Genomic DNA, 26719 nt, shown 5'->3' with positions numbered 1-26719 from the left:
CAATTTCTCAGTAATTTTCATACACGAGAACTGAAGGAGTCCAGCTATCTGTTATGTCATTGAAGTTTTTGTAAGTTCATAAAACTGTGCTTTATAGGTAAACTTCCTGGGCTTATCAGAAAGTGAACAGAACAGCAGTTAAACATGTGAGCTGTAGAGTCAGACAGCCAGGATTCAAACCCTGACCCTGCCAATTACAGTGGGTGTGACTTCATAATCTTCCTGTGTCCCAGTTTTCTCACAGGAAGATGTGTGGATTATGAAGACTAAATGAGAAAATGCTGTAAAAATCTTAGAGCAGTGCCTGGCATGTAGTAAGTGCCCAGTACATTTTAGCAAAAAGTATAAAATATAGGATTTAAAATTTAATGATTACTGTCAGGCTAATTTGAGAAATTTGAAATACCGGGTTATATTGCTAGTTATTAGTCTTCCTCTACTGATTATTTTCTTCATTGAACCAACGTTTATCTAACTTCTACTAAGTACAGAAACAGAGTGAAAGAAGGTAGATAAGAAACAGTCTATGGCATTGAGTTATTAGGGCTCAGTGGAAGATTTCTCACAGGAGCAGTTATAATAGAGTGGCAGGATGCTCAGGGTTACAGCATAGCTATGGGCGCTATGGAGGAGGCTGAGGAGAACAGGTGATAGGGCTGGGAAAAGAGTCTGGGACCAAACTGTGAAGAGGAAGCGGATTGAGATGAACAGATCTGTTTTGGATAATCAGGTACAAACAGGAATTGAAACCACGGAGTGGATGAGTTTCTTGAGACAGGTGTGTTGAAGATTGGCGGGGAGGGGGAGTAAATGATGTTTATTTATTCATGACTAGACACTCAAAAAAAGTTTTATTGCTTTTTCAGCTTAAACTGAATCAGCCAAAATGAAGAAAACTCCCTCTCTACAGTTATTTAATAAAAAGAATGTCTGCAATTAAACACAGCTGGGGTGGGGGGAGGTGGCGGGCATTGCTGGTGCAGGTGTAATTCTGGTGGGTGGGGTAGCAGCATCAGATTCCCCATTGGCAGGCTGGTCTGGTCAGCTGTGGAAGCTGACTCATCTCAACTGGGTGTGGCCAGGTTAGCTGGTCTGGTGATCTGAAGGTCTGGTCTAAGAAACTGGGGGAGGGCAAGCTTAGTGGACAGGAAGGGAGGGGCTCTATGGAGAAGGTCAGAGGGTGTCAAGGAGAAGGTAGCTAAGCGGGCAGATGGGACTGTGACTAGACCCATGGCCAACATGCTGCACTTTAGGCCTGGATAGTTTAAAAAGAAGGCAAAACCAGGGCCAAACAAAAGTGAAATGATGTCAATTTCCCTGACACAGATGCAGTTAGAAAAAAAGAAAACCTGCTGTTAAATATATTTTGCTTGGGTTTTCTTGGGTAATCTCACTTGGAGTTAGTTCTCAGTTTAGGATAGAGGCCCAGTTTAGGGTTGTGAGAACAGCACAGGGGAATGATTTTGGCTTTGAGATGTCCTTTGGGCTGAATTAGATATGCTGCTTAACAAAACCTAGATGGTCTCTGATAGTGTAGATACACTGTGGTGGCCATTCTATAGATAACTCTTGTTCTAAGGTTAAAAATTGACCCCAAATGTCAATACAAAAATATTAGCAAAACCTGGAATGTATTAAACAAGCATTTACCTTCATAAGTTGTTATGCTATGTTGTCCCCAGAGCAATATTAAAGTTTTAAGCTTTTAATATTGTCTTTTTCTGCTTATCAAAAGTATCTTTAAAACAATCTATTTTTATCTACCACAGATTAATGAAAAACTCAATTAGACCAGTCATTTGGTATCGTGTATACAAGACCTAAAAGCAGTCTAAAGTAGAATGAAGTGATTTTTTTATTATATTACATTAATATTCCTCATGCCTAAAATCATTTTTTGTCATTTACAATAAAAAGGGGGACAACATGTATTCCAGTCATACATATAAATACTACAAAACTTATGTTAATTATTTTTACCCTTTTGACTTTCAATGTTTAAAAAATAAAATAAATTTAACTTTTAACATTTGCTTTAAGAATTAAAGCAAGATTTAAGATGTGAGGATAGGTTTGCTGCAGACATAGTTTTAGGTATTCTAATCTACGTAGACAAAAAATGAATAACAATTACTTACTAACTTATTCACTAATAACTGCCTGAACTAGTGTTCTCCAAACTTGTGTGGCACTCTAAGGGAGTTTCCAAAGTTGGACAAATTTGGAAAAATGCTACATTGAATCAAGTGGCTTTGTTTGCTGCAGGATGTGTATATATAGGTGTATTGATACAATGTACAATGTGAACTACCAGCAGCCTATTCAGAATGGAGAATCTCAAACTTATTTAACTATGGAAAATTTGTGGAAGCAGAGTTTGAGAAATGCTGACCTAGAGTATAGATAAAACAAAAAGAATCGTGGAGTGCTCATACATATCTTCAGAAGTTTTCTTGCCTTTGAAAACAAACAAATCAATTATTGGCAGAAGTTCGATTTCCGAACCTTCTGGTCTGGCCTAATGTTCTTAAAAGTGTCATCACTACATACATGGAGTAATTTCAAGTTGGTTAAAAAAAAATTCTCTTCGGCCTCTTTGTGAACAACCTCACAATAAAAATGGCTGAAGAAAACAACCAAATGGCTAATAAAAGCTACCCAGTGATGAATGGGTAGATAGCATTGAATATGATATGATTTCTGCTTCATTAAATCAAAAACTGCCCCTCTATTTGTATTTATGGCATCAGAATGCAGCCTTCTAAGCAAAATATTCTAAAGACAATATCTAGGATGAATAAAAATTAGAATCTTCAAATAAAGTATTTACATGTGTTAATTCATATGCTTTTATAAGTCAGGACTTCTTGGTTGCAAGTGGCAGGAAACCAACACAAACAAGCTAAAGCAAAAAAAAAAAAAAAGACTCTCAGTGGACACTAACATGAATAAGTAAGAAATTAGATGCTGTTATAATTAACTGACATTCAAAGATTTGTGACTGGAGCATAGTCCAACCTGACTGATACAGAGAGTGAACTTAGTTTCTAGCTTTATAGTTCCATTCTTCTTGTGAGTTGATTTTATTTCAGTTCCCATGAAATCCTCTGAGATCACTTAAGTGGGTTTCTGATCCTTTCAATGAATAATACCTGATAAAACTGATAAACAAATGATATTTATTTATAACTATTTGGTTTCTTAAACATTTATCTTGTAATAGGTTCTTCTATCCTTCTCTATGCCAAAGTTAAGTTGTATGCATATATACACTTTGAAAAGTCCATCAACTTGTTTAGGTGAGGAAAGTGCAATGTATTATACTGATGGTAAGGACAAATGTTCCCTGTACATTATTCTCATTACACAAGAACAGATGGCTGTGATAATTGTCTCTTACTTTATGCAAACTGTGATTTGACCTGAAATTCCAATTAATAGCATCTTTTCATGGCATATACAGGAGAAACAATTTCTGCTACTTTAAACTGGTAACAATATCTTTATTGGAGAATATGAAAAAAACTAAGCCTTAACAGCTATTCTAGCTTTCTTATAGAGAAACAGAATACTTTTGTTTAATATATAAATCTTTGTATAGTATTCTTATTTCTCGAGCTTAATTCAACTGAATATTCTCTCTGGACCCAAGAGGAAGAGTCTCACTCTTTTAGGCCACCTTTCAGAGCAGCTTTGGACTGTACCCTATGCTCTGAAAGGATCCAGAAAAGCACCCCAAGTTGGGGGATGAGATTTTTACGCAGTAATTGTTGACTGGTGAGACACTGACTTCTGTTTTACATGAATAGTTTATGGTTGTGTTGAACTGAAATAGTAAATTATAAACATTTAAATTACCTTATCAAAATCCTTTCACAAATATAGTTTTAACTCCCTTACATCTTTGTAGGTGGGAAGTACGGACAGGTGATGACACTTGTAAGAAGTTTCCTGCAAGTAAGTGGCAGCATCGGTTCTCAAATCTGGATCTCCTGTTATCTAGTTATTTCCATTATGCCTAGGTACAAAAAGGAGTAACTGTCTTCTCTGTAACATTTTCCTTAATATCTGTAAAAATGTTTACATGGCACACAGAATGTTCTAATTGTACAAAAGAAATGTAAAAACATGAACATATGCTGCCTGTTACATTTACCACAGGAATATATAGACTATACTGTGTTTACTGCTGACATAGAGTTAACTGAATATCATTTTAGTGGCATTATATAACACATTTTGCTACATAAATCTTTAATGAGATGCCACCATAAAGCTAAGCAGATATTTTTTTCCAGAATATTTTGGAATTGAAGACATATTAACTGACAGTTTATTTTAAAATACTATTTAAATTGCACATTTTCATTTATAAAAACAAAGGTAAGAGAAAAATAACATCTGAGACAAGATTAAGAATGAATAGTGTTTAGAATAGAAAGGAAAAGAAAATCTTTGCTCCAAAGCATAACACAAAAGGATCATTACAATTATATTACTGATTCAGTGACTTCTTTTTTTTTATTTTGAGACAGTCTCACTCTGTCACCTAGGCTAGAGAGCAGTGGTGAGATCTCGTCTCACTGCAACCTCTGCCTCCCAGGTTCAAGCAATTCTCCTGCCTCAGCCACCCAGGTAGCTAGGACTACAGGCATGCGCCACCACGCCCAGTTAATTTTTGTATTTTCAGTAGAGATGGGGTCTCAACATGCTGGCCAGGCTGGTCTTAAACTCCTGGCCTCAAGAGATCTGTCTGCCTCAGCCTCCCAAAGTGCTGGGATTACAGGCGTGATCCACTGCACCCAGCCCTGATTCACTGACTATTGAAACACCAGGAATTCAAGGATAATATCAGGATTTACGTAGGTGAACTCCTTAAAATCACAAAGTAATAGTAGTGGTTTCAATTGTCCATTTTAAAGTATCTACAAAATCACTTTTTTGGTGTTATAATTCTTTTAATGAGTTAAGTTGAATAAAGGAATATAGCAAGTACTGATACTAAATAAAAACTGCTACCAAATATTTGACTTATAAGACCAGTATTATTATTATTATTCATGTGTTATTATTTTTCATGGATTTTTGAAGGCCACAAATATCTGAAAAACATTTTAATCTGGCCAGTTGAAAACTAGTGAATTTCAACCAGATGTTTTTAATACCACTTTAAAAATAAACTTCAGCCATTTTACTGTATCTTGAGTGTGTAAGATGATGATTTACGCCTGTGGGAAATACTTCTCTGCAGGACTTGCGTTATCAGTAGAAATGACTAATATGATAGAATATGAATGAAAACTTTTCAGGTCTAGTAATAACCTGTGTTGATAACTAACTGCCCAACTTTGGGCAGTTAGTATAATTCTTTGCTGTCCTATTAGTATAGTTAGTATAATTCTTTGCTGTCCTATTCTTGCAGGGCATAGAAATTCTGAACCGTGAGTTTTTGTGGAGATAGAAGTACCATTAACTAAAACATAAACTATATGAGAAAACTGGCTGCTAACACATTAACTTCCTTATTAAGTAAATAAGGTGGAGGAGTAATGTTTGTTGTTCATCTAACAGATGACAAGTGAATGTTAAAATATGTCATCCTTCTGTCTTATTTTTTTCTTGGCAGTTTAGTAATCCTCATATTGACTGAACAAAAATTATGTGTACTTACTGTTTTGGAAAGAATGTGCAAAAGATCAGAGAATAAATGGTCTTCTAGCCTACTTACGTCATGTCTCAAGGGTTTTAACATTCTTTTTCGGTAGGTAGATATCTAAATTTCAACTCAGGCAGCACCAGTGTCTGTCTACTCATAATTTCTATTGCCAATAAAACAAATGATTTAACATTTCAAATTGACAAGGGGCTTGACAAAGATTTAAAGGTTTCTTTTGGTCTTAATAGATCAAGGATAGGCTCATCATAAAAAAATAAAAATGTTGTGGTTTACCCATCCTAATTAGCTTGTGACTCTAAATTCTTTTTCCAGAGTGATTAGTTTTTTAGTTCCAAGGATACTTTGTAGGGCAATTTAACAGGGACTATAATTAGCAGTTTAAAAGTGAAATCAAAATATGAATAAAAAACTGGCTGCGAACTCAAGTTTTGAAAACTTTCAAAATTAAATGTCATTTTCAACAATTTAAATTCAACTGTTCTGAAAATAGTGGTGTGTGCCCAGTTAGGCTTCAATTTGTGCTAAATGAAATCTCCATCAGTACTAATATGATTTAATAGGTTATATGTGAGAATAGAATGACTGTAAACATGGATCACATTCAACTGGGTTAAGGAGTTGAGAAAACTTTCACTGATTGCTGAAAATTAATGACTTTTTTCCTTGCTGTAAACAAAATATCAATGTTCCAGCCTTAACTCCAGGGTTGGCAACTTGCAAAAGCTACCCTTTCTAGTGTCCAAGGTATTCTGGGAGACTGAGTGAGGCCACAGATGAGGCCTGGGCACCATCTTCACTACTCTATCTCATCCTTGGGTATGCAACTCAGTGATGTAAAGAAAAGCTCCTTCCAATCATCCTGAATCCCCGCCCTGCACTCCACAGCTCCAACTAAATGGGTCATCTAAAAAAATGAAAAGCAAATTCATACACATCTCTTCAAGAGTGGTTCCCTTCCTTCTAAGCAGTGTGGGCATATTATAAGAATCTTCCTCATGAGGCTTATTTCGTTTATGCCTGTGTGTGTACAGGGAGCAATAGATAAATACAAAAATAACATAATTAAAATATATAGCATGCCACACAAGGATAAATACTACTGAGGAAACCAAAGCTGAGAGGGAACTAGCGGGTGTCTGGGTAGGTGGTGCTGTAAAGATGATACCTGAGCAAAGAGCTGAAGGATGCAAGTAAGTGACTCATTCGGATGTCAGGTAACTGGGGAAGAGAGCTTCAGGCTGAATGAACACTAAATGCAAGGGCCCTGGGGTGGGGAGGTGCCTGGTGTCACTTGAGGAACAGCAAGAAGCAGTGTGGCTACAGCAGAGGGAGTAAGTGGGAGGCAATGAGGTCGAGGGGGCCAAAATGGAAAAGAGGTCATGTAGGTCCTCATAGACCATTCCAAGGACAGGCTGAGAAGCGTAGGAACAATTGGAGAGTTTTGAGCAGAGGAGTGGCACGACCTAACATGTTGCTAAAGCCTCTTAGTGTCTAGCCATGTGGAAATATCATTAAAAGAGACTGGAAAGATAAATCTGGTAACAGGTGTCCCAAAGTTTGCACATATTTGCACATATAACTACTGAGAGGAAAGAGGTTGAATTCTGGAGAAGTGGGTGTGTGTGTAGTTGGGAGGAGGAGGTTTCCCTAGGAGATGCACCTTGGCTTCCAGGCCGCGACTTCGCAAATTCCGGTCCTTACACTCTAGTCCCAGGTCCCAACTCCAGAAGGGTTCCGGACCAAGTCTGCACGTCGCGTTGCCATGGCGACCGCTGGCTGCCCTCTCCAGTCTGTCTTTTGAGCACGTGGCACCAGGACCCCGCGTTCTCTCCAGCTCCAGAGCCAGGTCTGGCCCACAGCCGGGCTCATTAGTATTCCGCCCGCGGCGTCTCCCCTACCCTCCGCCGTGCCTCACCAGGTCTGCCTATCCAGCAGCGACAGACTCCCGCCGTCCGCGCGACCTCACCGCCCCCACTGCAGTCCCTCCCCGGGGGTTCGCAGCCCGCCCTGCCCTCGAGCGTGCCTAGCGGCCCCGGGCACTGGCGCGGCTCTACCCAGCTACGCAGTGCTTTCGAACACACTGGCCGCGGCCACTGGCTACAGACCAGCCGTGGAGAGGGGGCGTCCTGCGTCCCGCTCGCAGGCAGCGCGCCCCGAGAGACCCGCTCTAAGACATCCCCGCAACAACTCTGTGGGGGCATTCAAGTCCCCCGTGCGCCGGTTAAGATTCCCCCGTGCCTCCTGCAATGCACCAGACCGGGGAGGTAAACATCGAAGGCACCTGCATTGCGCCCCCACTGGGATGCGCTGTGCGCAAGAGACGGGGACCGTCTGCTGCAAAACCGGATGATGGAAGACGCAGCGAGTTAGGAGTGGGTTTTTCTCAGGACTCACCTTATGTAGTTTCCACATGGCCCCCAGAGCCTTGACTTCGTGGCTGGAGTGTTTGCCCTCCTCCAAGCACTGGTAGCACACGGGCATCTTGCACTGCACGCAGTACATGCTGTGGTTCTCCAGCTCGTGGTCTGTGCAGGTGGAGACCTTGCGCGGGCTCAGCCTCCGGCTCACACGACCCTGGGCCGGGGGCACCAGGCGGTGCTTGGCTAGGGGCCCCCGGGGCGGGTGGCAGCGCAGGCGGCACGGATCGCAGTAGAAGACATCGCACTGTTCGCACATGACGGTGGCCTCCTTGGGCGCCTTCTCACAGAGCTGGCACTTGAGGGCCGCAGCTTTGCTCTGCTGGTAGCGGTCAATTACCCCTTCCAGTACGCGATTCTTGGGGAAGCCGCGGAGCCCCCGGTCATCCAGGATGAGGCTGCGGTGACACTGGGGGCAGGTGATACAGGAGTTGCGGGGCACCGGGGCCAGTGCCGGTGACAGGTGGGTGGCCGGTGGCGGCATAGCCGGGGGAAACACGCGGACGCCGTTGGGGGACTTCTGGCACGGGGTAGTGGGGGCGCTGGCGAAACCCCCGTAGGAGCCATAGCCGCTGTCCGCCTCGCTGTATAGGCTCATCTTGTCCAGGTCGAGATAGTCATAGTCGGAGACCCCGGAGCCCGAGGCCCGACGACTCTGGGGGGACTCAGACTCCGGGGTCTGCACCAGGATGTTGCGGGCGCACGCCTGGCACAAATTGTGAGAGCAGGGCAGGATGATGGGCTCCCGATAGAAGGAGCCGCACACCGGGCATTTCAACTCCTCTTCCATCTCCTCCATGGGGACCGGTCTGGGAGGAGGCAGCGACAGCTGCAGCGGGTGCCTGAGCTGGCTAGGTGGTCGACGGGCCCGTCTTGTCCAGCACCCTGGCCAGCGGCGGCGGCGGCGGTGGTGGTGGCGCCTTCCCGCGCAGTGCTGGCGAGGACACCCGGAGAGGCGCTAGCTCTGTGAGTCGCTGCAGCGGAGCCGCCGCGCCGCGCGCCAGCCCGGACCGCCCCCTCCTGCCCTCCTAGTCCCGCCCCGGCCCATGAGCCGCGGCCCATTGGGCGGCGGGCACGAGATCGAAGCTCTCATTGGCCACGAGACCCGTCCGTCTCCTCGTCTCCGCAGGCCGCAGGGGCTTCGGTAGAGTCTGAATATAGGTGAGTCTTCGCTCGCGGTTGCATGATCTCTGGAGGGGGCCGGCGTGCGGAGGCTAGGGGGACCGGGAAGGAGGAATTAGGCGGGATGACTCATCCTCGCTCCGCTTCCTTCCGACCTCCGGTGCAGTCTCCCAGGAGCTGAGGGCGTGAGAAACCCCTCCCCGCAGCGAGTGGGCTGGCGGAGGGGGCTGGGGCTTCTCGCCAGCGTTTGCGTTTGGCTCCCAGCTCTGAGCTCCGCGCCCACCTACCGCGGGCGCATGCTGCGCAACACGGAGGACGCCCCTTCTCTTCCGCTGTTGGCAGCCTTCGCAGGCGCCTCACCCGGGCCTAGGCTTCTGCACGGCAGTGGGGCTTTTCTCCCTCTCAGTAAATCCGCTGACTCCGTGCCCTGGAGCTCCCCCATCCCGGGAGTCTGACGGCGCTGGTGCAAGCCCTGGCGACACTCTTGACTTCTTTCATCCTGCGTCCCTCGTTTCCTAAAGAGCATGTATAAAGTCGATTTCCTAGTGTCGCCATAAGATTCAGCTGGGTAACCGATGGAAATGGTCAGCATTAGTCAGAATCTATGACCCCTTCGTTTCATGCTTTAAATTATACCTCGGCCCGGAGGCCTCAGTGACATGGTGTGAACGTGCTTCCTTCCACGGATCTCTCTTCCTCCTCCCGGCCTCCCAAAGCACCTGGCTTGAGCTTTCACGAGGCCCGCAAGGCCTTTGGTTTTATTGAGGCAAGAATAGTTTGTCTATTTCTGAGTGCCCGTAGTTTAGTAAAGCTCTGTAAATGAATCACTGTGTGGCTGCGGAGTCTCAGTGTTTGACTCCAAACAGCATTATTCAACCCCACGTGCCCTGAGCATCTGCCATAGCTTACAGCATGGTGTGCCTTTCTGTTTCCTCCAATGAGGGGCGTGGTGAGGCGATGGTTCTAGTGTTAGTCCCTGTAAAAGGAGGGAGGGAGGGAGGAAGGAAGAGAGGGGAAAAAGGAAAGGCGGAAGGAAGGGAAAAAAGGGAGGGAGGAAGAAGAAAAGGAAAGGAAAAACTTTGAGTCAAGTGACATTCTGAGGTAGTAACATTTGAAATAGTACATAGCTGGCTTTTGCTGAGTGATTCATGAAGTAAAGGACAAAAACTCTTTGCAAGTTCTAGAAATGTTCCAATTTTCCACCTTCCAGACGAGATAACTTCATTATATGCAGCTATGTTGATAATTTAAAAGTACTTTATTGTCCAGAAAAAAAAATGGACATTTTATAACACTGCCCTTGTAGAAATTGTCCCATAAACTAGGTTATCTTTTCGACATCTTTAGCTGCAATGAGAACAGTAGGATCATTGTGTGGGGGAATAAAGTCCCCATTGTTATTTAAAGCCATGTTAATCATACATGTGATATGATTTATTTTTAAGCTGGCTTTCAACTAGTGGAGACCAGAGCATCCAAAGGTATATGTACTCTGTTTACAGACACAGATAAAATTTCTTCAGGTATGGTTGGGACATTAGCTGCACTTGTAGGATACACTTAATTTATAGGTCCCAAGATAAATTACTTATACTTAATTTAATATAGTATAATTTAATTGAATTGTAATGAAAATTAATTATTGAGAAAATATTAGAAAGGAGTGTCCTTTTATGGCTTTTGTATGCATTTGACCACAAATCACAATACCCTGGACCAGCAAGGTGAGCAGCTGTTACACTTCGTATGAGTTTGAACTCTGCTTATGATAGTATATCATCTAAGAGATCTTATTAGCAGAAAGTTTATGCTTAGTTCAAAGTAAAGGAGAATCTTAGAGGATGTCTCATGGTGTAATGCAGTGTTGGGTTCACAAAAAGAACAACACAGATTTATAATATAGTCAATATAGTAAGATTTGGTCTATTATGAAGTCGCTTGAGATGATTTTATTAGATCTGTTTAGTTAGGAATTAGCTAAATCAGTCAATCTTAGGAGAGCTCTTAAAATGACTCATTTGTTGAGAGTTCACCCTGTTCCAAACAGGGGGTTTATTTATTTGTATACATTACTTGGTTAAATCCCTATAATTACAAGAAGAGATAGGCACAATTATTCCCATTTTACAGATAAATAAACTGAGGATACACAAAGACAGTTAAGTACTCAAGGTCAAATATGGTGAGGCTGGGATTGGAACCCAGGCACATATAAGTTTGTTCCTTTGTTCATTCATTCATTCAACAAGTGCTGAGTTCTACTCTCTTCAAGCTCTGAATGTGATAAGTACACAAAATGCTCTTTGTTAACTTCTATGATAGTCTGCTTACCTTCCCTGAAAGTTTACTTTTTTTCCTCTTTTTTTTTTTTTTTCGTTGAGATTGGAGTCTTGCTCTGTTCCCCAGGTTGGAGTGCAGTGGCACAATCTCGTCCCACTGCAACCTCCATCTCCCAGGTTTAAGCGTTTCTCGTGCCTCAGCCTCCTGAGTAGCTGGGACTACAGGTGTGCACCACCATGCCTGACTAATTTTTGTATTTTTTTTTTTAGTAGAGACAGGGTTTCACTATGTTGGCCAGGCTGGTCTCAAACTCCTGACCTCAAATGATCCACCTGTCTCAGCTTCCTGAAGTGCTGAGATTACAGGTGTGAGCCACCACGCCCGGCCAAAAGTTTACTATTTTTCTTGAATTCATTTCTTTAAAATATTTTTGAAGGCCTTTGAAGATTTTACCCTCATGTTGCACTATTTGGCCATAATGTGCTTTATAGCATCCCAATGACTTGTTTAAAGGGGAATAAAAATTGAAATGTAATTGATAATATTATAGAAATATTATACCATTGAGGGAATATCTTCTGTCTTCCAGCTGGTGATGAGTCCATGCCCTGAAGCACAAGGATTGATAACCCTGTAATTTCATCATTCCTGGGATGACTGCAGATGTTCTCTTTTGTGTAAAGTGCCTAATTATCCTCTGAAACTTCCTATTCACCCAAATTATGTTCTTTAGCAATGAGAGCAATGACATTTAAAATGCAGTAACAGCTTTTGCATTTTTTAAAACAGATAAATGTTTTTCTTTTTTTGATAAATGTTTTTCAATGAAAAATTGAGTTGCTTTCCTATTTGCTTTTGACTACAATACTTGATTATTAACAAAACAGTCTCTGTGAGTCTAAAGAATGAACTCAGAGAAGAAAGGTTTTTCTTTCCACATTCTGTCCTAGAGCAGTCTATCCTTAGTTGTGGGGGGGGGGGGGTGGCGGTAAATCAGGGGAAAGGAGCTGATCTTAGGCTCTAACATTTTAAGATTATCTGACATGTATGTACACATATTTTATTAACATATTCGAATAAGGGTCTTGCTGCATGTGGTTTGTAAAAGTGCATCACTTGAAAAGTGATAAATGTGATGTTTCTATTCTCAATAGAAATTCTGAAGAAACTTCTTTTTATGTAATAATTTACCCCATTTAGTCCATTAATATTAAATTTTATACTTGTAATTTTGTACTATTCTTTAATAACATATATTTATTTATTGTTGATATTCTTTGGTAATTTTAATTATGTGATTATTATAGTGAATTATGAGCTTTTTCCCATTTAGTACTACTGGAAGATGGCCATATTCAAATTCTGTGGTATTTCTTATTGTAAGTAATATATTACTGATGCTTTGGGAAGGGTAGACTGGAGAATCAGAGAAAATGAAGATTTAATGAATTCTATATGGAGGTAAGAGAGCTGGAGGATAAATCCAGAAGACCTAACTTGTGAATAACAGGAATCTCAGAATGAGGAAATAACACAGGTAGAGGAAAAAATCATAGTTGGAAAACATTTCCCTGAACCAAAAAAAGATATAAAATTACAGATTGAAAGGATTTTAGAATTATAGATGACACTCATGAAAAAAGACCCCATTATATACGGACACAATTCTTAACTCAGAAGGAAAAAAAAAAAGATCATTTTATAAGCTCCCACACAGAAAGAACAGCTTAATTGTAAAGGAAAAATAATCAGATTGGCATTGGACTTCTTTCTACAACCTTACAGGTGAAAATAATGTGAAACAAATTCTACAGCCTACTGAAAGTAAAAGAAGTCACCCTGTCATAGTCCATTTTTGTTGCTATAACAGAATACCACAGACTGGATAATTTATAAGGAACAGAAATATATTGGTTCATGGTTCTGGAGGCTGGGAAGGCCCAGATCAAGACAGTGGCATCTGGTGAGGGCCTTCTTGTTGCATCATCCCATGGTGGAAGGGCAGAGAGAGGGCAAGATGAGAGGGCAAGAGGGGGCTGAACTTGTCCTTTTATAAGAAACCCACTCCCGCGATAAGAAACCTGTTCCCATGGTAATGGCATTAACCTGCCCATGTGGGTGGCGCCCCTGTGACCTGAACACTTCTTAAAGGCCCCAACCCCTGACACCTTCTCACTGGGGATCAAGTTTCTAACACATGAACTTCGGGGGACACAGTCAAACCATAGCACAGCTTCAATATTTTATAGCCTGCCAAAAGATCATTTGCTTGTCTGGTCAAAGAAGAATATTTGCAAGAATTTAAAGAATAGAGCACTCTCACATTCCATCTGAGAAAAATACTTGAGAAGACTTTTAAATAACAAATAAATCTTAACAGAGTCCTCAGAATGGGTTAGGAGTGAGTGAGTGGTGACCTGAAAGCATCCTAAGGACCTGATTCTGGGGAGAAAGAAGAAATGAGAAAGGAAAGGTGGGGAATAAAATGTTTCTGTTGGAGGGATTACTTGGTATCCTTTTTTCTCACATAATATTAAAACATTACATGTATTATGAGGCCTGGGAAAGGAATATAACTATTTATTCCATGGAAAGTAAAATAGAACTTGCAAATTAACACACATTGGGAAAATATTCTGTGAAACTCTACGACAGTTTTTAAAACCTAAAGGAAAGGGATACTTTCTGGCAAAATTATATTAATTGAATTAATCCCTCAAAGTAGAAAGATTGAATAGACCAACCTCCATAAAAGGGATGTGAAAGATAATTTCAGATTTATCATTAAAAAGGAGAGGATGGTTGCACTGATGAGTTCTAGTTAATTTTTTTAAAACAAGCAACTTTAATGGTATTGAAATAATCAAAACTAAAGAAAAATATGTACTATTTCCCAGTCTACTTGATGAAGTCATCATAACTTTAATAACAAAACATGATCATATAGTTAATAGAGAACACAATAAATCAAAAACTATGGCCCAAAAACTAAGTGTTAGATGTAAAAGTGCTAAATAGGATGTTGGCAAATAAATTTCAGATTTGTATAAAAAGATTAACAAACTATGACCAAGTAGGGCTTTTCCTAGGACTGCAAATATAGTTGAGTGTCAGGAAAACTATCAACAGAATTTATTACATGAAAAATTAAAGGGGAAGAATTTCCTCTTTTGTCCATATGGGAGTAATCTTCCTTCCATCAATGACTAAAAAGCAGGAATAACTATAAGAAACAACCATTGTCAGACACTGGCAGGACGTGTAGGACTTTAATTCCTTGGAGAAGGCAACACAGAGATGAGCCCTACCTTCAGCCAGGATTTCTACCAGATGACAATTTCCAGACTTTGGAACACAGAAGAGGAACCCAAATGAAGCTCACCAGTCTGCCCTAGTTGAAGAGACAGAGAATTTTGGGAAGGCCAAGAGAACTAGAATTTGCAGAGAGTGAAGAGATAGAGTTTCAGATATCTGTGTGAGGGTTTGCTTGGACTTTTGACTGAACACAATATGTGCATGTATAGGGTGAACCTCCACCAGATTGGACAGTAACAACTTCTGAGGAAAGAGCACTTATTGGAATTGTAATACAAACAATTCTAAGAGTACACACAGAACCAGGAATTATTCATATTCCCTTCAGCCAGAATGAAGATAACTCATTGAATGTACAAAACTCAACTGTATCTCTATGTACTAACCATGCACATTGAGCAGTTGATATTAAAAACTGTACCATTTACATTAAGAAAATCAACTCCACAAAATATGTGCAAGATCGCGGCACTGAAAACTATAAAACATTCCAGAGATAAATTAAAGATGACCTCAATAAGTGAAAAGATATACTATATTCAAAAAATGAAAAGATACATATAAATGGAAAGATACACACCCGAGCCCCTGTGGGGTCCCCACCCCAGCAGTGTGAATCTTCTCCCAAGGGGACCCTGAGGTAGGGGCATGCAACATTCCTAGACCGGGGAGTCCCACACGTGCCCCAGAGACAGCTGTAGCAAACAAGCTGCCCTCCCCATTCCTGACAGCTTGGGCCTCAAGGTTGGCCAGGGGCAGATTTAGCTGTCACAATTCCTGTCAGTCCATGGCAGCTCCACACTGGAAGCAAAACAGATGGAGGTGAAAGTGGAATGTGAGAGGGGCTGCAGCTCACTCCTTCCTCTTCATGTGGGATGGAGGCAGGGGGGTCAGCCCTCCTCCTTGCCTCTTACCCACACAGGCCCCCTACTTCTCCTTCAATAAGCAGAAAAATATGCTATATTCAATAAATGGAAATATATACTTAGACTGAATATGGCTAAAATGGTAATTTCCTCCAAATTGATCTATAGATTCAATATGCTTCCAGTAAAAATTTCAGAAGGTTTGTTTTTGGTGGAAATTGATAAATTGATTCTAAAATGTACATGAATATGCAAAGAAGCTAGAACAGCTAAAACTATTTTGAAAAAAAGATAATACTTGAAAGAGTCATACTAACTGATTTTAAAACTTATTTTGAAGCTGTAATAATTAAGGTATTGTGTTAATGACTTAAGGATTGACATATAGATCAATGAAAAAGAATAGAATCCAGAGATAGACTCACATATCTATAATCATAAAGATTCTAAATAAGCTGTATGGAAACATCTATTGAAGTAAAAAATGTACCCACTTTTCAACTCACCAATTCCATTGCTAGAAAACTACATTATAAAAAAAATCAATATGTAAGAAGACTTGTAGAAAGATGTTTATGTTGTTCCCAAACTAGAAAAAAAATCAGCTTTCACTGATAGTGTCATGGTTGAATAGATTATATTGCATCCATGCCATGGACTATGATAAATCCATTAAAAATAATGAATTCATTAGCATTTGATTTAGAGGGATTTTCATCAAATATTGTTATTGGTAAAAATAAGATACATAGGAGGGTATATAAGGTAATTTCACTTTTGTTAGGCTGACAGTGCCCCTCCTTAAAGCACCTCTGTGTACATATGTTTACATATGATTATATGAAGATATAGAAACTTATTAAAGCATGCTCACCAGGTTGTAAACCATGGTTACTTGGAAACATCAGGGGGTAAATTATAGGTGGAGATGGAGGGGTAGAGTATAAGCCGTTTAAAAGGTGCCAGTTTTACTTCCCCAGCATATGGGATATTTTACTTATGTAAACTAACTTTATGAGTGACTACGCGTTTCTCTCTCTCTCTCTCTCTCTCTCTCTTTCTCTCTCTCTCTCACACACACGTCTATTTTAAAAGAAAAACACCTAGATTTATATATACTGTTATATATGGTTATTCTAATACCTTATCAAATGAAAAAGACCAAGTTGCAGGATAATGTGTGTATTATGATTCTCTTTTGTTAAGAAGCCACCAACCAACCCTTCTACCCCTAGACACAAATATATTACTTGAATTTACACGTATGAACAAGGAGAAAGAGGGTGTCACAATACTATGTTGTTAGCACTGCTATGGAGTTAGGGTTGGGAATGCAGCGAAAAGGGAGATGATTGGCTTTCTACATGATTGTACATTGTTTTATAACAAGTGTATGTGATTAATGTGTTGTAAGTTGAAAAACATCTAATACATAATTTTTTAATAGATTTTCGAATTAATTTCTGAAGGACCGTGAGCACTTCTACTTTGGGATTCTCATTCTTCTATCTAATCTTCATGGTTACACACTGGAATTCTGAAGCCCCTCTTATGTTTCTAATCTTTTATTTTGGAATTCTATTTTATGTGTGCTATTATAGTGTTAATCTGATTCGTATCATTTGCTCTGTCCTTCTTAGAAATCGTAGCTACTTTCTTCTTAAGCCTCCCAATACAGTCCCAATGCCATTGTTCCCTATATTGTTCTCTGGATCTGTCTTCCTGGTGAATTTCTCTACATTCTGTAAGTTTTAAAATATTTTTCCCTGCCTTTAAGATGAAGATAATTTGCCAGAAAAATAATGTTTTTTGGTAGAATCTCTTTTCTTTAGGTGGTTAGTAAATGTTTCCCCAGGCTCTTCTGTAATGTTTAAGTCTTAAAGTCAGAAGTCATTCACACCACAATTTCTTTTAAATTTAATGGTTACTGCTTTGGGTAATGCTGGAAGACTCTGAGTATAGGAATTCTACTCTTAGGATTTTGAAATTGGGAAATTGAAAGACTAAGTATGTTAGTTGGAGGGCTAGGCAAAAAGGTAATGAGGTACTAGAAGCCAAATTAGCCAATGTGGTTATATGGAAGCTAGTTTCAAGGTGTGGTAGAATTAGTAGCGCTTAGCAGTATCTTGGTGTCTTTTCCTTCCTGGACATGTGAGAGACTATACATCCTAACTCTTTGTTATTAGGCAAGACCTTGTGACCAGTTCTGGCCAAAGAAATGTGTGCGGAAATGATGTGTTACTTTTAAACCAAATCAGAAAATAGTTCCTGCACAATGTTGTGGAGAATGTACTGATATTTTGTTTCACCACAAGATCAAAGCTGCTTGGACAGCTGAATCTCCACATGGAAAGCAGTTGTCAGAATCATTGAGTCACTGCTTGGAGAACAACAGAGGAGATATTAACTTTGGTTGTGAAGGTATGAGGGATCAGTATTGCTGTAATATAGTATAGCCTAACCTGACTAAAACAGTAGTAAAGAGATGAGGACTAAGTTCTGATTTTTTATCTCGCCCAAATTCCTATCTAAGGAGTCTGGGGAATCATGCCCTACAAACCATAAATTCTCATCAGATGAGTTTTATTTAGCCCTGTATATCATGACTCACTTTCCAATCTGACTCTGGCATAACAAGGAAGAAAATAAAAATGTTTTACCCAAACTATATTTCCTTGCCATACCATGAAATTGCCCTGCAAAGTCCCTTGTGGGAAAAATCCACATTCTATAGTGAATCTCCTTTCCCCTTTGTTTTCCTTCTTTCCTTTCCAGATCCAGGAGATAATCAACTAAGAGCCAAGCACCCTTTTAAGTCTGATAAGAAACATTTCACAACCTGCTTTCTCTGAAGTCTCCTATCTGAGAGCTTCCTCTGCACAATAAAACTTGGTCTCCACAATCCTTTATGGAACATAACCTGAACATTTCATTTCTATTGATCCCAGGTCTTCAGATAAACTCCATCAATTGTCAACCAGAAAACGTTTAAATTTACCTATAGCCTGGAAGCACCCTGCTTTGAGTTGTCCTGCCTTTCTGAATCAGACCAACGTGTTTCTTAAATGTATTTGATTGATGTCTCATGCCTTCCTAAAATGTATAAAACCAAGCTGCACCCTGACCACCTTGGGCACATGTTCTCGCCATTGTCACTCATATTTGGCTCAGAATAAATCTCTTCAAATATTTTACAGAGTTTGACTCTTTTTGTCAACAGAGATGCATGGAAGAAATAGGCAGAGACAAGTCATGAGTGTGTCCCTTGTAGAAGACATGGTAGCTACATTGCTTCTTAATGGTTTATTAGTTTCAATTCCCATTAGGCCTGGCATTACCTTGGTTTCTGTAGTTGTATGCCCATGAATCTATTAGTATCTTTACAATAACCTTAACTTTTCTTGGTTAGCTTAAGTTTGCCTTTTTTCCTTGCAATCAAAACACCCAAATCAAATTACTTAGCTACTCATATTTTAACCACTTAACATATTCAGATCTCCATTGTGCCAGATGCTATTGGTGCCTTGTCCAGATTTCCTTAGCATGTACTTCTTCACACTGAAGGCCACTTGGTGCAAAATCCTATGAGTCTTGGAGGGATTTTCCTAGCTAAGAGAGCAAGCTCAGCCCACACACCAGTCAAATCAGAAGATCCAGGGAGTTAATCCTGTTGGAAGTAGCCCAAGTGTATTAGGCCATTCTTGTACTGCTATAAAGAAATACCTGAGGCTAGGTAACATATAGAGAAGGAGTTTAATTGGCTTATGGTTTTGCAGGCTCTATAAGCATAGTGTCAGCATCTTCTTTGCTTCCAAGGAGGCATCAGGGAGCTTTCACTCATGGTGGAAGGTGAAATGCAGCAGGCACATCATGTGGCCAGAGCTGGAGTAAGAGAGAGGGAAGGGGGAGGTGCCATACACTTTTAAACAACCAGATCTCACATGAATTCACTTATCACCAAGAAGATGGTGCTAAGCCATTCATGAGACCGCTGCTCCCATGATCCAGTCACCTCCCACCAGGCCCTCCAATACTGGGGATTACAGTTCAACATGTAACATCCAAACTATATCACAAACCAATTATACTGGATAGGTGATGGTTTGAGTGGATAAATACCTAGATTCTTTGTCTCTTGAGTGAGATATTTTTGAGATATGTTCCACATTGTCTCCCAGAACAATGAACTCATGTCTGCCATGAACTCAAAGTGGCTTGCCCCAAGTGCCACTAGTTGCCCACAGTGGCTTGAAAACTCACTCTTTATTAGCCACCTTCTCATTTTTTTGTACTTCGCTTCCTTAATGGTCTTATTTGAGATTATCCTCAAATGAAATGTTTACACTTTAATTCATGTCTCAGGGTATACTTCTTGGAGAAATCCAAACGAATAAACTATTGATTGTGTGCATAAATAGGCCATGAAGAGAAGCTTTATCTCATGGAGTTGTCATTTCTTTATCTATTTTTCGTGATGTTCTATACAGTCTTCCTTTTGTATTAGTTATTTTGCTTTCATGATGATACCACCACTATGCTTTGATTATATTTTTCAGAGTGCCAATTTCTTCCATTTTCTTCTGATCTGATAGAAGCCTAAATGGTCATTTGTAATTTGGTACTCTTCATTCTACTCACTCTGATATATACATTTCTGTGCTGCTTTTGACTAATTTTGTTTACATCTGTCTTGGCCTTAGGGATCTGTGCTTTAGAGATCATTATAGAATGGAGTCAAGAATTGTGCCTATCAGAGTCCATTAGTCAGGCTTTACCCTTGGCATGAATGAAGACACAAATTAATATATAATTCATACATTTATGGTTAGTCTATAAAAATTTAGTTATCATCAACAACAAACTCTTAGAATGAGTAGTTGATTATGGTAACATTGCAGGATACAAGGTTAATATACAAAAGTCAATTGCTTTCCCATGCACTGGCAATGAACAACTGAACAACTGGAGGTTGAAATAAAAACACACCACCATTTACATTAGCAGCAAAAAAAGAAAGAAGGAAAAAGAAAACAAGGAGAAGGAGGAGAAGGAAGAAGAAGAAAGAAGGAAGAAGAAGAAGGAGAAGGAGAGGGAGAAGGAGAAGGAGGAAAAAAAGAAAAGGAAGGAAGGAGAAAGAAAAGAGAAAAGAAAAGAAGGAGAAAGAAGAGGAGGATAAGAAGGAGGAGGAAGAGGTGGCGGCGGCGGCGGCAGCCAGGTATGGTGGTATACGCCTGTAGTCCCAGCACTTTGGAAGGCTGAAGTGGGCAGATCACTTGAGTCCAGAAGTTCAAGACTAGCCTGGGCAACATGGCAAAACCCTGTCTCTACAAAAATACAAAAAGTTAGCTAGATGTGGTGGTGTGTAGTCCCAGCTACTCGGGAGGCAAAGGTGGGAGGTTGGCTTGAGCCCAGGAGACAGAGGTTGCAATGAGCTGAGATTGCGCCACTGCATTCCAGCCTGTGTGACAGAGTGAAAACCTGTCTTACAAAAAAAAAAAAAAAAGAAAGAAAAAAGGAAGACAAGGAAGGAGGAGGAGGAGAAATACTTATGTATGAATCTAGCAAGATATATATAAGATCTATATGAGGAAAACCAAAAACCTTTGATGAAAGTAGTCAAAAATATTGAAGTAAATGGAGAAGTGTTCCATGTTCATGGATAGGATGACTCAATAGCATTAAGATATTTGTTCTTTCCAGCTTGATCTATAGATTCAATGCAATCACGACCAAAATCCCAGCAAGTTGTTTTGTGGATATCAACAAATGGATTCTAAAGTTTAAATGGAAAGTCAACACAGAATAGTCAACAAAATGTTGAAGAACTGACAAAGTTGGAGAACTGACACTACCGACTTCAAGACCTACTACCAAGTTACAGTAATCAAGACCATGTAGTATTGGCAATGAATAGACAAGTCAATCAATGGAAAAGAATAGAGAGTCTAAAAATAGACCCACACAAATAGAATCAACAGATTTTTTACAAAGAAGCAAAGTCAGTTCAATGAAGAAAAGACAGTCTTTTCAGTAATTGATGATGGAACAGCTAGATATTTGATGCAAAAAAAAAAAAAAAAGAATACAGACAGACTTTACACCTTTCACAAGAGTTAACTCAAAATGGATCATAGATCTAAATACAAAATGCGGAACTCTAAAATTTCTAGAGGACAATGTAGGAGAAAATCTTGGTGACCTTAGCTTTGGTGATGAGTTTTTACATATAACACCAAAAGCATGACCCATGAAGAAACATTGATAAGCAGGACTTCATTAAAATTAAAAACTTCTGCTTTTTGAAAGACACTGTTTGAGAATGAAAAGACAAACCACGGACTGAGAGGAAATATTTGTAAAACATATCCAACAAAGGACTTACATCCAAAAATACAGAAGGGACTCTACAAAATTAGAAAAAAAAAATGAGCAAAAGATCTTAATGGAAATACCATAAAAAATAAATAATATATTTTCATATGCTTAGCAATATATGTCATTAAGAAACTGCAAATTAAAACAACAGTGAGGTACCACTACACACCTATCAGAATGGTTAAAATCCCAAACATTGACAACTCCAATTGCTGGTCTAGCAATTATGCTCCTTAATATTTACTCAAATGAGTTGAAAACCTATATCCACAGAAAAAGCTGCACATAAATTGTTCTTGTCCATTTTGGGCTGCTGTAATCAAATACCATAAACTGGGTAGCTTATAAACAAGAAAAATTCATTTCTCACAGTTCTTGAAGCTGGGAAGTCAAAGTCCAAGATCAGGGTGCCAGTCTATTTGGTGACTGGTGAGAGTCTGCTTTCTGGCTGACAACATGTTCTAGCTGTGTTCTCACATGGTAGAAGGGGTAAACAAGGTCTCTAGGGGTCTCTCTCTTTTTTTTTTTTTTGAGACAGAGTTTTGCTCTTGTTGCCTAGGCTGGAGTGCAGTGGCACGATCTCGGCTCACTGCAACCTCCACCTCCCGGGTTCAAGCCATTCTCCTGCCTCAGGCTCCTGAGTAGTTGGGATTACAGGCACCTGTCACCATGCCCAAGACAGGGTTTTGCCATGTTGGGCAGGCTGGTCTTGAACTCCTGACCTCAGGTGATCCACCCACCTCGGCCTCCCAAAGTGCTGAGAGCAGGCGTGAGCCACTGCGCCCGGCCTTAGCTTTTCCTTTTTTAAGTTATATGAGGCCCTGGGTAACTTGCCTTGCCTCCCTAGGCCTCAATTTATCCTTCTATAAGATGGGGATGAACATGGTTTCATTTTCTTGGATTTGTTAGGAAAAGCTGAGATTAATGCATATAAAGTTTGTCTAGCTAAAGTCTTGTCAATATTGTAAATCTTGTTTCAAAAATCCAACTCTTAGTTTTGTTGATTTTTGTATTGTTTTTCTATTCTCTATATTGTTTATATATGTTCTAATATTTATTATTTCTTTCCTTCTGCTAACTTTGGGTTTAGTTTGCTCTTCTTTTTCTAGTTCTTTGAGATGTAATGTTAGGCTTTTGATTTGAGCTCATTTTTCTTTTTTAATGTAGGATTTTTCTACTACTAATTTTCCCCTAGTACAGCTTTGTTGCATCCAGTAAGTTTTGGCATGTTGTGTTTTTAGCTTCATTTGTCTAAAATTATTTTCTAATTTTCTTTGTGATTTATTATTTGACTCACTGGTTGTTCAAGAGTGTGTTGTTTAATTTCAAGTTATTTATGAAATTTTCAGTTTTCCTTTTGCTATTATTTCTAGTTTGATGAAAGTAGATATGGTAGTTGGAAAAGATACTTGGTATCATTTCAGTCTTCCAAATTAAGATTTCTTTTGTGATTTAACACATTATTTCTCCTGGGAAATGTTCTGTATGTGCTTGAAAAGAATGAGTATGCTGCCGCTGTTGTGTACGTAATTCTGTATATCCATTAGGTCTATTTGGTCTATAATGTTAAATCCACTATTTTCTAACTGATATTCTTTCTGGATGTTCTATTCATCATTGATAGTGGAGTTATTGAAGTCCCCTACTATTACTGTATTGCTATTTGTCCCTTCAGAACTCCCAGTGTTTGCATTATGTATTTTGGTGCTCTAATGCTGTGAGAACTGACCTTTTTATCTTTATAAAAATATTTCTTTGTTTATTGTGAGTTTGTGAATAAATATTGTCAATAAATATTTCTTTGTATATTGTGACTTTTTGACTTAAAGTCTATTTTGTGTCATATAAGGATAGCCAGCCTTTTTTTTTTGGTTTATGATTTGCATTGAATATATTTTTCCTTCCATTCACTATTAGCCTATGTGTGACCTTAAGTCTAAAACGGGTCTCGTGTAGGCAACGTATAGTTGAGTCTTGATTTATATTCATTTAGCCACCCTATGTCTTTTGATTGAGGAGTTTAATACATTTACATTTCAAGATTGATAGGGAAGAACATACTATTGCTATTTTGTTATGCTTTCCTGAGTTGTAATTATTTTCTCCTTTTCCTTTCTTGCTGTTTTCTTTTTTGTGTCATTGATTGTTTTGTAGTGATATATTTTAATTTCTTTCTCTTTTTCTTTTGTGTATTTTCTATAGGTATTTTCTTTGTGGTTACTATAGGCTTACATGAAACATCTTATATTCTTTTTTCTTTTTACTCTTCTAATTCAGTAATTTCAAATAACCTGTCTTTACAGATAATTTCTTCTGCCTGAAGAAACCTGCCGTTGGACCGGTGTAGTGATTTTTTTCAACTTAGTTATTGTACTTTTCAGCTCCAAAATTTGTTTCATTCATTCTCTCTCTCTCTCTCTCTCTCTCTCTCTCTCTCTCTCTCAAAGTTTATACCTCTTTGTCGATATTTTCATTTTGTTCATATGTTGTTTACCTGATTTCATTCAATTGTGTTCTATTTAATATGGCTATTTTGAATTCTTTGTCACATAATTTACAGATCTCTACTTCCCTATGGTCAGTTTCTGGAGATTAATTTAGTTCCTTTATTTGGGCCATGTTTCCCTGTTTCTTCATAAGCTTGTGATTTTTTTTTTTTTTCTTTTTCGAGACAGAGTCTTGCTCTATCACCCAGGCTGGAGTGCTATGGCATGATCTTGGCTCACTGCACCCTTTGCCTCCCAGGTTCAAGCAATTCTCCTGCCTCAGCCTCCTGAGTAACTGGGATTACAGGCACCTGCCACCACGCCTGGCTAAATTTTGTATTTTTTGTAGAGATAGGGTTTCATCATATTGGCCAAGCTGGGTCTCAAACTCTTGACCTCAAGTGCTCTGCCCACTTCAGCCTCCCAAAGTGTTGGGATTACAGGCGTGAGCCACTATGCCTTGCTGCTTGTGATTTTTTTTTTTCTTGAGACTTGGGAGTTTAAAAAACCAGCTACTTCTCTTTACCTTTTTTGAGTACCTTCAAGAGAAGGGGGAGATTGTCACCAATCAGCCTGGATCAGAATTTTGAGGGGCTCTCTCTCAATCTTTTTCTGGAGATGTGTCTTCTCTAGCCTTGTGCATGTAATTTCCCAGTTACAGAGGTTTGTGAATTTCTTTTTCAGGAGCTTGTAATCTCTTGCTATCTCTGGTGCCTATCTGTTGTACTGAAGGTTATTGGTGCTGCAACAAGTTGCTAAGCTCTCCTTTGCTCTCTGTAGCTCTCAGATATCCAAAGTATGCTATTTCTTTCACCACTCTGAGCCAGGTGCGACAGAAACCAGTCCCTCAGGCAGCCCCCACACCCTCTGCAAGATGGAAAATTAGATGCACATTCCACACTTCTCTTTCAAGCCAAGAACTGAGCATCATCTCCTGATAGCACTGAGCTGTGCTGGCTTCTGACTGTGGTGCTGCAGATTCTCTCATGCTCCAGCAAAGGAAGCCACTTTTATTCTCTGAGTTCTATTTTATTCTCTGAGCTCCTAGGTATCTAGAGTATGCAGGTTTCATCAGGACTAAGTTAGGCAAGAAAGAAACCAGTCCCTTGACCAGCTTCTGAAAAGCTGGAACATTGTATGCATGTTCCACTCCCATATTCTCTTCTCTCCTGAGGAGAAACCACAAATTGGACACTTCTCCCAACTGTGCTGGGCTATGTCAAATTGGGTAAGGGGTAATTGCAGGTAGAAGGCAATGGCTTACCTTCATTTCAATGCAGCTGTTCTCAGCTTTGTGCTTACCTGGGCTACTCTGACTTCTTAAACAGTTCTTGGAGTTCCTGTAAAGACATTTTGGACTGTACATTCTTGTTAAGTCTCTTAACAAGGGTGTTACAACTGGAGCCTCCTACTCCACCATCTTGCTGATATCACCCTTCTTTCTTTCTTTTTTTTTTTTTTCCAAGACAGAGTCTCGCTCTGTCGCCCAGGCTGGAGTGCATTGGTGCAATCTGGGCTTACTACAACCTCCGCCTCCCGGATTCAAGCTATTCTCCTGCCTCAGCCTCCCGAGTAGCTGGAACTATAGGCGCTCGCCACCATGCCCAGTTAATTTTTGTATTTTTAGTAGAGACAGGGTTTCACCATATTGGCCAGGCTGGTCTCGAACTCCTGACCTTGTGATCCACCCACCTCGGCCTCCCAAAGTGCTGGGATTACAGACGTGAGCCACTGTACCCGGCCCACCCTTCCATTTTTAAATAGAATTCAGTTTATTGTATTTCTAGCATGTATAATATAATTTCTCATTTTAAACTTTAAAAACATTTTTGGACATCACAGGATATATAACAAGAGTGCCTGTGTTCATTCAGGACTGTATAATATATAGAAAATATGCCTATTCATTATCTAACCTGTTACATTGTGGGAGGTAATCAATGCAGGCATCTTAGTTTTACAGGTGCAAAAATCTTATGACTTCTCTAAGGTTACATAGTAACAAGCAGAGCCAGGTCCAAACCAGGACTTTTGACATGCAGTCCAGTTTTCTTTCTACTACATTGAGCTAGCAGAAAAGCAAGAATACTTTTTTTTTTTTTTTTTTTTTTAAGACGGAGTCTCACTCTGTCACCAGGCTGGAGTACAGTGGTGTGATCTCGGCTTACTGCAACCTCTGCC

General features: G+C 39.9%; 1 protein-coding gene across 12 annotated transcripts in view; it reads right to left on the bottom strand.

The window, feature by feature from the left end:
• Positions 1–26719, bottom strand: part of LOC105481832 (tripartite motif containing 9) — a 272687-nt gene that overhangs the window by 109520 nt on the left and 136448 nt on the right. For 3 of the 12 annotated variants that reach the window (XM_024792880.2, XM_024792882.2, XM_024792883.2), the window contains exon 1: positions 8072–10142. In XM_024792880.2, coding sequence (XP_024648648.1) covers positions 8072–8893 — 822 coding nt within the window. In that variant the 5' untranslated portion in view covers positions 8894–10142. Of the gene's footprint in view, positions 1–8071; positions 10193–26719 lie in introns of those variants that run through there. The other 9 variants (XM_024792881.2, XM_071100192.1, XM_071100194.1 and 6 more) reach the window with 7 other exon arrangements.

The sequence above is a fragment of the Macaca nemestrina genome, chromosome 7 (assembly GCF_043159975.1).
Source record: "Macaca nemestrina isolate mMacNem1 chromosome 7, mMacNem.hap1, whole genome shotgun sequence".
Lineage (NCBI taxonomy): Eukaryota > Metazoa > Chordata > Mammalia > Primates > Cercopithecidae > Macaca > Macaca nemestrina.
This window is presented reverse-complemented; position numbering and strand designations above follow the sequence as displayed.